The sequence below is a fragment of the Grammomys surdaster genome, unplaced genomic scaffold (assembly GCF_004785775.1).
Source record: "Grammomys surdaster isolate TR1022 unplaced genomic scaffold, NIH_TR_1.0 322, whole genome shotgun sequence".
Lineage (NCBI taxonomy): Eukaryota > Metazoa > Chordata > Mammalia > Rodentia > Muridae > Grammomys > Grammomys surdaster.
The window spans coordinates 436009-446873 of record NW_021604741.1 but is presented as its reverse complement, the minus strand read 5'-3'; the positions used below and the strand labels follow the sequence as shown (position 1 = coordinate 446873).

At 46.0% G+C, this 10865-nt stretch overlaps 1 protein-coding gene across 1 annotated transcript in view; it reads left to right on the top strand.

Moving 5' to 3' along the window:
* Positions 1–6904: 6904 nt before the first annotated feature.
* Txnrd1 (thioredoxin reductase 1) overlaps positions 6905–10865 on the top strand; it is a 79986-nt gene continuing 76025 nt past the window's right edge. The window contains exon 1 of the mRNA XM_028778068.1: positions 6905–7048. Coding sequence (XP_028633901.1) covers positions 7043–7048 — 6 coding nt within the window. The 5' untranslated portion in view covers positions 6905–7042. The remainder of the gene's footprint in view (positions 7049–10865) is intronic.

Here is a 10865-nt window from a genome sequence, read left to right as displayed (position 1 = left end):
TGACAACTTGACACAGGCTACAATCATTTAGGAAGAGGGAACCACAATTGTGAAAATACCTCCATAGGACTGGCCTGTGGGGCATCTTCTTAATTAATGATTGATGTAGGACCCATAGTATTTTGATGGTGCCACCACTCCTATTCCTGGGGTGTATAAGAAAGTATGCCGTGGAGGACAAGCCAGTAATCTGAAATTCTCCACAGCCTCTGCCAAGGTTCCTGCTTCCAGGTTTCTGTCTTGACTTTGGTTGGATCCTGGTTTCTCTTAGCGATGGAGTGTAACCTGAGAGTTGTTCAGATGAAGTAAACCCTTTCCTCCCCAACGTTGCTTTTGGTCATGGTGTTTTATTACAGCCATAGAAACCCTGACTAACACAGCATCTTAACCACGTCGAGGTGCTTAGTTTAACAGTGTTAAGTGAACCTGCCCTGTAGCAAACATCTCTGGAACTCTCTGCAATCCGTTGACTGAGGCAGCTTCTGGTTACCTGATCCCCCTGGACCCATACTCCACCCATTCTACTCTCTCTATGACCCAGCCCACATGAGGTTCCTTATCCAAGTAGAACCACACAGATATAGACTGCATTATTTCACTTAACAAGAGAATATCTTTAACTTTAATCTTTGTTGTGTGTGACAAGACTGCCTTCCCTTTTTAGTCTAAATAATAGCCCATTCCAGGTCAAACTGCATTTTGTTTATTCTTTTAGTGTTGTATGATTTGGGGGCAATATTGAGGATTTTACCAGTAAAGTTCTACCATTGAGGTACAGTCTCAACACCAGTAAATTTATAGTTTAATAGAGTATCTTGAACTAATTCCTTGATAATTTTACATATGTGAATAATGCATCAGGATTATATCCGTGGCCAACTCCTCCCTCCCCCTCTCCCTCCCCCTCCCCTACTCCCTCCCCCAGGCCCAAGAGCATAGCCCACTGAACCCAAATAGCGCCGGAGCAGAGCCTGGTCTATGGACTTGACCTTCTACAGGAAACCAGAGCTGCAGTGAATTCTTAAGGACAGTGGTTGAGTCCTGTCCAAACAATGGCATCTCACAGTTCTTCTCCTTTTCCTGCCTCTTAGCAGGCTTTCTTTCCTCTCTTCAGTGGTGTTTCCTGAGTTTGTGCATGCATATGTATGCATGTGTGTGTGTATGTGTGCCTGTGTGCTTGCATGCTGCTGACTGACTAGTTATGAGTCTACATGAACTGCAGAACTGCAAGAAGATGCAGAGCGAAGCTCTGGCCAAGGTTGAGGGCAGCCCCAATCTATGGAACTAGCGTGTTCACATTTACAAAGTACTTGTTGACTGAGGTGTACTACACAGGTGGAAAAGTATGTTCATTTTAGTATAGTGATAACACAGCTTGCTAATGGCACACACACACAATGTATTAGGCTGCCAGCAAGTGTTCGGGAACAATACTGTCCATCTTCCAGGAGCCCCTTAAAGTCTTGTACTGCTGTGCCAAGGGCAACCACCTCTCCATTGGTCGTTGTTGTTCCTCCTCTTCCCTGCTAGACAAGCAGTCTATCACAGAGCTGCATCCTTAGCCTGCCACATACTCTGATTTCTGACACTGTAGTAGGTAAAGCTCATGAGATCACAGGGCAGCCTCAGGTGAGGTCCTCAGGCACCTTCCAGCTTTTGAGATAGGATCTCTCATTGGCCTGGCTACTACATCCGGCCATCTCTGCCTCTACCTTGCCAGAATTACGGTGTCTATTGTGCCTCTTTAAGGTTTTCATTTTTATTTGTGTGTGTGTGTGTGTGTGTGTGTGTGTGTGCGTGCCTGGCTGTCTGTATGTGCACCATGTGTTTTCCACTGCCTGAAGGAGCCAGAAGCAAGCATCCCATGCCAGGGAACTGGAGTTACAGATGGTTGTGAGCACCTGGTATAGGTGTTGGGAACTGAACCCACATCTTCTGTAAGAGCAACAAGTGTTCTTTGCCTCTGAGCTATTATTCCCTGACTCCCTTTTCTTCTTTCTGGGAACCTGAACTAGAGTCCTCACATCTGCAAGGCAGGATCTTAACCAACTGAACCATCTCCCTAGCCCTAGTTGTATGGTCTGGAACTTAAATTTGGGCTTGTTTTATGTACTATTCGAAAAAGCAGGGCCTTGTTCTGGCCATTTTTCTATACCTTACATATATATGGGTTTTCTATACGTTACTATATATGGGCACTAGACATGCTCCTTATGACGCTCACAGACAATTCTAGGTACCGTTTCCCTGGAACGACACCGATGAGCTGCCTAGCAGCTTTCTCAGAGTGCTGAAGTACAGTCTCCCCTCCTCTGTGCTAAAGTCCCAAGAAGCTGCTTCCCAAGTGAGCGTCTGGAATGTAATGTGAAGCGGCTCACAGTCCGGTTCAGGTTGCTAATGACGCAATGTCTCCAAGCATTTATTGTTTTATCAGGCACTGTGGACGCAGATAAACAGGGCATGACCTCAGCTCTTGAGCATATAGTTGACTGGAGAAAATGCAGAGTCACCGTGTGTAGTCAGGAAAGCAGAGGGGCACCCGGAGCTTGTGGAGGAGGGCCGAGGGACTTAGCATTTAGCATGCTTTTTTTTTTTTTTTTTTTTTTTTTTTTTTTGCTATAACACGTCCCATTCGTTCTTAATTAGCTTGTTAAAATTTTTCCTGCTGGAGTTTTGAAGATCAGGAATGTATGCCAGTCATTACTGTAACTCCCACAGGTCTTACCTCACTGCCTTACAGATGGGCAAAGACATCCATCTGTTCCACAGGGAGAAACTTGTATGTGAGGGGCCTTCCAAAAACTGGCGCAGTTAACACCCACCCGCTTCTCCAGCAAGGCAGGGGGCAGTGGTTCTCAAAGATGGCTCCAAGACCGCTTGCAAAAGTTCATTGCGTGTGAGCTGGGCAGTTACAGATTCACTTTCTTAAACGTATTAACTGGGTTTCAGACGCTAAGCCAGGAGGCAGGGTGTGGGTGCTTTGGGTCAGGAAGGAAGGTGCTGGGGCTTTGGGTGGGGATGAGACTGAGGGAGCCCCTAGGGACCACTGAAGCAGAGGTAGAGAGAGGAAGTGAGAGGCTGGGCATGGAACCAGACATCCTCCTGACTGTCACGCTGGGAATGCAAGGTCAGAAGTTAATATTGCGTGATGTGCCGGGCAGTTGAGGAAAAGGCATTCGTTCCTTTTGCCTATTTCAGTGTTGTAACTGAACGTCTCTGCCTGAGGCTTGACCCTTCTTACTAGATTCTTTGTATGTTCACAGACTACTTAAAGCCTTTAAATTACTTAATACTGAAAATCCAGTTTAGATTTATAGTGGATTAAATCCCTGAAAGAAGGAATTAGGAGTCCGTGTGCCTTTCCTTCAGGGAACAGTTGAGCGAGCATTCCCTGTAGCCTGCTTTCTAGGCCCAAGCATCACCGTGCTAGTGAACTTAGTCTACCATTCATGTAACCATTAATGTAAAGTCATAGTGGATGTTTACTCAAAAAATTAATTTCTCACGTCTCTTTAAAAGTTGTTTTGTTATTTTATGTGTATGGGTGTTTTCTCTGCATGTGGGCCATGCAAGTGCCCCGTGCTCATGAAAGCCAGAGACAGTATTAGATTCCCAGGGACTGGAGCACAGATGGTCATGAGCTGCCCTGTGGCTGTGGAGAGCAGAACCTGGGGCTCACTGCACAGCTCTGGTTAACCTGGAACTTTTCTTTTTTTGCTTTTGTTTATTTGTTTGTCTGTTTGTTTTGAGACAGGGTTTCTCTGTGTAGCACTGGCCATCCTGCAGCTCTCTTTGTAGACCAGGTTGGCCTCAAACTCACAGAGACCTGATGCCTGCCTCTGCCTCCTGGGGGCTGGAATTAAAGATTTATACCACCACCACACTGAAACAGGAGCTTTCCTATGTAGATGAGGCTGGCCTCAGATCCAGAGCTGGCCAAAGGCTGGCATCAGTGGCATGCACAAGCACGTGCTTTTAAATTTTTTTACTTAGCATACAAAGTGGTAGGTTTCATTATGTTTGTCATTTTTGTCCCTGAATCATTGTTCTACTTTCTTCTCTGTCATCCACCTGCCTCCCACATGCCTGGATGTTTGATGTTTAAAATGCATTGCCGCCGGGTGGTGGTGGCGTACACCTTTAATCCTAGCACTTGGGAGGCAGAGGCAGGCAGATTTCTGAGTTCGAGGGCAGCCTGGTCTACAGAGTGAGTTCCAGGACAGCCAGGGCTACACAGAGAAACCCTGTCTCGAAAAACCAAAAACCAAACCAAACCAAACCAAACCAAACCAAACCAAACCAAACAAAACAAAACTAAAATGCATTACCTTTATACCTGTCTGTTTAACCGACCAATGGGGAAATGGTTTTCAGCTTTCAACTTCCACGTATGTTCAGAGTGCCACGCAGGATATGCTGCCAACATTGGTCAGTGTGCAAAGATATTTTTTGCCGTGGTTGAGCCCTCTGTGTAAGGTGTGTCTACACAGACATTCACTCTGGATAGCCCTGTGTGTGGAGAAAATACTGAGCTGAGCAGGAAGCTGTACTCTGACTTCTGAGAAGAGTGGACCGGGTCCCTCACCCCGGGTGATCTTTTCTAGCTCCATCCGTTTACCTGTAAACTCCATTTTCCTTAGCAGCTGGATAGTAATCATGTGTAAACGTATCCGTTCATCAACTGAGGGGCATCTATGCTGTTTCCAGTTTCTGGCTGTTTATTAAGAAGGGCAGCAGTGAACTTGGATGAGCTACTGTCCACAGTTGGATGAAGTGTCTTTTGAGTATATGCCCCAGAGTGGTTAGCTAGATCTTAAGGTAGACTGATCCCTGGCTTCCTGAGGAACTGCCAGGCTGATTTCCACAGTGACTGTACCAGTTTGCACTTTGTCCGGCAGCGGATGAGTGTTTCCCTTACTCTGAATCCTCGCCAGTGTGAGCTGTCACATGTGTTAACGATCTCCGTCATTCTGACGGATGTAAGATAAAATCTCAAACTATTTTTTATTTGCATTTCCCTGATGACTAAGGATGTTGAACATTCTCTCAGTCGTTCGTGGTTCACCCTTGAGAACTCTGTGCCTCATATTTAATTAAATTGGGTTATTTTCTTGATGTTCAGTGTTGCTGGTTTTGAGTTTTTTTCTTTTTTAGTTCTTTATATATTCTAAATGCTAACCCTCTATCAGATGTATATAATTGGTAAAGATCTTTTATCACTCTGTAGGCTGCTGCTTTGTCTGAATGACAGTGTCCTTTGCCATAAGAAGCTTTTTCAGCTTCATGAGGTCCTCTTGATAAGTTAATAAGGTATTAGTCTTAGTGACTGTGCTATTGGTGTCCTGTTCAGAAAGTCCTTCCCTGTGCCAGTGAGTTCAGGGCGGTCCCTCCCGTTTTCTTTTCCCAGGTTCAGGGTATCTGGTCTTATGTTAAGGTCCTTGATTGATGTGGAGTTTTATGTAGGGCGGTGGCTATGGATACATTTGTGCTCTTCTACATGGGGCCCTCCGCCCCCGTTTGACCAAGCAGCATTTGTTGAAGATGCTGTCTTCTCTAGTGTCAGGAGTCAGTTCACTGAATACAGTATCACAAGGTCTGCTTACAAGTAGCCACAGTGCTTCTTAGCACAGCTTTGTTTCAGTGGTGCAGAAGTAATAAGCTTGCTCTGGGGCAAGGACCAGATTTCATTCTGGTTTGTATGAAGAGCTCAAGAAAGAATGGGGGAAGAAAAGAAATTAGCAATGGGCCTCCACCCCCAAGTACAGTTTGTCAGAAACGTAATACTGGATGTCCTGGTAGGGCTAGCACGGTCCCCAGACACACCACCAGACAGGACCAAGTTGACCTGTGGGTTCCTTGCTGTGCCTTTCCTTTTTTACTTATTTATTTTAACTTTGGTCTCACTTTATGGTTCTAGCAGGCCTGAGACTCTACAGAGACCTACACATCTCAGTCTTAACCTCAGACCTCCCGCCTCTCCTCTGCCCCATGTGCTGGGCTTTCAAGTGTGCAACACCACACCTGACAGCATCTGTTACAGCATCGGCAGGAAAGGCATGTGGGTTTCTGTGGCCTGAGTGTGTGGGGAATAGTGAGGGAGGAGACGGAGGTCAATTTGGAGTGGATTGCATGGGACTGTTTCTTTTGGCAGCAGTGATGGCTAGTAGTCCTTCTTGGTAGATGAAATACAAGCTGTGACTGCCAGTGAACTTTGTTACGTAAGATGTTACAAGACTTGGGCGTGTGGGACTGAAGGAGATGGTCCAGCAGCTAAGAGCATTGCTGTTCTCCCACAGGACCCAAGTTTAATTCCAGACACTAATATGTCAGCTCAAAACCATCTGCAACGCCAGTTCCAGGTGATCCTGTGTCCTTTCTGGCCTCCAGTGGTGGGCACCACACAAACGTGTGGTATACAAACATAGTGAAGGCATAACATTCATACACATAAAATAAAAAGTAACAACAACAACAACAAACCCCTGAGACTTTTGTGTGTGCATTTTACTTAGTTTTTTGGAACTCAGCTGCATGATTCTTAAGGCGGAGCTTTGTAGCCGATATCCTGCCGGGATGTCAAAAGGTTGGACAAAAGGTTTAGATAATCTATTCCTACACTTTCCCCGCCCTGATATTGCCAGCTTCTCTCACTCATGTATTTGAATGTCTGCTTCTTCTGCTTAAGACAATACTCGCTGCTGGGCTACCCACGTGTAAAGGCTTCTTCGAGCGGCAATTTTGTGATTCCCCAGAGAGCGGGAGCTTGCCCTTTCTGGGTGGCGCTGTTGATACAGAGCACTGTGAAGCACACCCCACTGGCTGAGCCCCCAGGGGCAAAGGTGTTTTGTAAGAGTTGAATTTCCTCTGGGTCTTGTGCAGCGCACAGATATTGAGGAAATGTTTGACAGGCTGTACCAGGCTCTGCTTGGTTTTCTTACCGCTCTGTTTTCTCTTTTAGAAACTTCATTGTCTACCTTTCTTGCTTCGGATCTTCTGAATTCCTGCAGTTGGGACAGCTCACAGAGCTCAAATTGACATTGATATGAAGGTAAAACAGTGGGGAATTTATGTGTGTGTGTGTGTGTGTGTGTGTGTGTGTGTGTGTGTGTGGTCAGAGGATAACATTGGTGGTGGTCCTTACCTGCTACCTTCTTTTGAGACAGAATTTCTTGTTTTACATCTGTATTTGAGATGCTAGGTGGCCTGAGAGCCTCCAGATTCTCCCCTCTCTGCCTCCTATTTCCTGTGATTACACTGGGATATAGGCACATGGCCCAACCACTTGGCTTTACATGATCTTGGGATTTGAACTTAGGTCTTCACACTTGGATAAGAGTGCTTCACCCACCAAGCCATTTCCCCAGCCCAGTGAGGAAGCTTCCTTTTTTCTTGTTTGTTTGTTTGTTTGTTTGTTTTTGTTTTGTCTTTGAGACAGGGTCTCTATCTGTGGACCAGGCTGGTCCAAAACTCAGAGATTCTCCTACCTCTGCTTCCTAAGTGCTGGGATTAAAGGCATGTGCCACCACTGCCTGGTTCTTCTCTTCTCTTCTCTTCTCTTCTCTTCTCTTCTCTTCTCTTCTCTTCTCTTCTCTTCTCTTCTCTTCTCTTCTCTTCTCTTCTCTTCTCTTCTCTCTCTTCTCTCTTCTCTCTTCTCTTCTCCTCCCTCCCTCCCTCCCTCCTCCCCTTTCCTTCCTTCCTTCCTTCCTTCCTTCCTTCCTTCCTTCCTTCCTTCCTTCCTTCCTTCCTTTTTATAAAGACATAGTCTAACCATATAGCTCTGACTGGCCTAGAACTCACTATGTAGACTGGGTTAATCTTGAACTCAGAGAGAGCTGCCCATGTCAGTCTCCCAAGTGTTATCATAACCAGCCAATAATAGAGTCTTTGGAGTGTTTCTAACATGTGAACATCCACATGTGACAGCGTACTTCCCAGTAATAGTCTAGAGATTGAGAGATAGATAGATAGATAGATAGATAGATAGATAGATAGACAGATAGATAGAAAGATGGATGGATAGATAGATAGATAGAACACTGAGGTGGCTTTGTTGACTTTATTCAGCATTTAGGAGTCTTTGTGGTAGGTGTTGTTAGAAGCACCAGGTATCTGTGAGTAAACACACCTTCACAGAGTCACAGCTTCTAGAGTAATATGTAACTCTAGGGACTCAGTGAAAGGCAGAAGATTTGTTGAGTATGTACCATGATACAGACCGTATACTGAACACTTTACATATATGAACTCACCTAAATCTGTATTTATTTTCAAATAATATGTACTCATTTTTATAAATTTTATGTGTGAGCATTTTGCCTGCATTTCCATGTCCGTGTACCAGGAGTGTGCTTGGTACCTATGGAGGTCAGGGGATGGCCCTGGATCCCCTGGAACTGGAGTTAATAGATGATTATGAACCACCATGTGGATCCTGGGAATCGAACCAAGATCCTCTGCAAGAGCAACAAGCTGTTAAGCACTGAGCCATCTCTCCAGCCCTTGGATCAGGAGGAAACTGAGGCCTAGGGAAGAGAAGGGCTTATAGCTAGCAGGTAACAGTGCCAGATTTCTGTCATAATCCAGTGTTCTTAATCACAATGCTATCCTGCCTCACTGCATGGAGGTGCTGCACACGTGTCAGAGCCTGGACTCAGAAGACTTGAGAAGATGGGCCAGAACCTGGAAAAGAGTAAAAGGAACACATTCATGATATTTTAACCTGATGTTTTGAGGACAGGATGACCAAGAATTAGTAGTAGACATACTGAAGACAGTTTAGTGCACAGGTTCTCAACTTTCCTAGTGCTGTGACCTTTTAACACAGTTCCTCATGTTGAGGTGACCACACAACCATAAAAGTATTTTGTTGCTACTTCTTAACTGTAATTTTGTTACTGTTATGAATCATAATATGAATATCTGATACAGAACGCCCAAAAGGGGGTCTCGACCCACAGGTTGAGAACCATTGGCTTAGGGTCTTCCCACTGAGTGCTGCTGCTTGGGATTGCTGAGCTTTGCCTGGGAAGCAGAGGACATTCACTCCATCGGTGTGTCCACCGCCTCTCCTGTAGCCCTGGGACATAACCTAGAACCAGAAGAGCCTGATAGAGAACTGGTTGATCTTAAGATTGCTCTAATATCAGCCCGGCCTTTCCAGAAAACTTGTGTTGTATGTGAGGACACCTTATTATGGCTTACAAGTCACGTGATGGTGTGGAAAGAAAATTAGGGTTACTAGGGTGGAGTTCCAGCTGTGATACAGCATCATGTAGCTGCATGGCCTTAGCCGAGGTCCAGAGCACCCCTGGGGCGTGGTCTTCTTACCCCTGGGGTGTGGTCTTCTTACCTGTGGGGCGTGGTCTCCTTACCCCTAGGACGTGATCTCCACATGAGCCAGGTAAAGCAAATGGGGAAGCATTAGGTCCTTTCAGGCTCTCTAGATCTGACAAAAAGAGAATCAAACACCATGCCTCTAAACTTAGGTATAATGAATATGATAATTCCAAATAAAAATACCCAGCGTTATATAAATTCCACGATATTCAAGATAATCACCTGAATTATTTAGGATATGCCACTCCTCTCTTGGCTGCCAAGATGCATGACTGAATAACGACTTCATTTTATGTGGGCAAATCAGTAGCTCAGGATAACAAGGAAGGACTTGTTTTACAGCCTGTACAGTAAACACGCGGGGGGGGGGGGGCCGGGGCTGACGGTTGTGTTTGAAAAGGATCTGGGTAGAAAGATTTGCATACATTCAAATTCTGTATTTGGAACCATTTTCTGAAGGGACTTTCCCTTAAATTTAAGTCCCTTATTTATGAATAAATTATTTATTTCCTCTAGTCACCTCTCTGTTGCTGTGATAAAAATACCCCAGCAAAAATCATCTGGGGAGAGGGAGGGTTTATTTGACCTAGCAAGCATTCTTAACCATCTCTTTAACTCTCTCAGGTCATTAAAAACATTTTAAAAGATGTATTTTATCTTCTGTGTATGAGTGTCTTGCCTGCTTGCCTGTGCAGTGTGTGTGTACTGTGTCAGAGCGGTCAGATCAAATAGTTACGATCTGCCATGTGGGTGCTGAGAACCAAACCAGGATCCTCTACAAAAGCAACAAGTGCTTTCAACTGCTGAGTCAGCTCTCCAGCTTCTCAAATTGTTTTTAAGAGGTGATTTTTTTGAAAACTTTAAATTATTTATTTCATTGAAATCTTTCATATATTCCCAACTTTTACAGAGTAAAGTGTTGGCTTTAAAATTATTGCATCTTCTTAACATTGTCAACATTAAAATTGATAGCCAGGTTAGCTGGGCAGTGGTGGCTCAGGCCTTTAATCTCAGCGCTTGGGAGGCAGAGGCAGGAGGCAGGAGGCAGGAGGCAGGAGAGGCAGGAGGGGCAGGAGGGGCAGGAGGGGCAGGAGGGGCAGGAGGGGCAGGAGGGGCAGGAGGGGCAGGAGGGGCAGGAGAGGCAGGAGGCAGAGAGAGGCAGGGAGAGGCAGGGAGAGGCAGAGGAGGCAGAGGAGGCAGAGGAGGCAGAGGAGGCAGAGGAGGCAGAGGAGGCAGAGGAGGCAGAGGAGGCAGAGGCAGAGAGGCAGAGAGGCAGAGAGGCAGAGGCAGAGAGGCAGAGGCAGAGGCAGAGGCAGAGAGGCAGAGGCAGAGAGGCAGAGGCAGAGAGGCAGAGGCAGAGAGGCAGAGGCAGAGGCAGAGGCAGAGGCAGAGGCAGAGGCAGAGGCAGAGGCAGAGGCAGAGGCAGAGGAGGCAGAGGCAGAGGCAGAGGAGGCAGGAGGCAGGAGGCAGGAGGCAGGAGGCAGGAGGCAGAGGCAGAGGCAGAGGCAGAGGCAGAGGCAGAGGCAGAG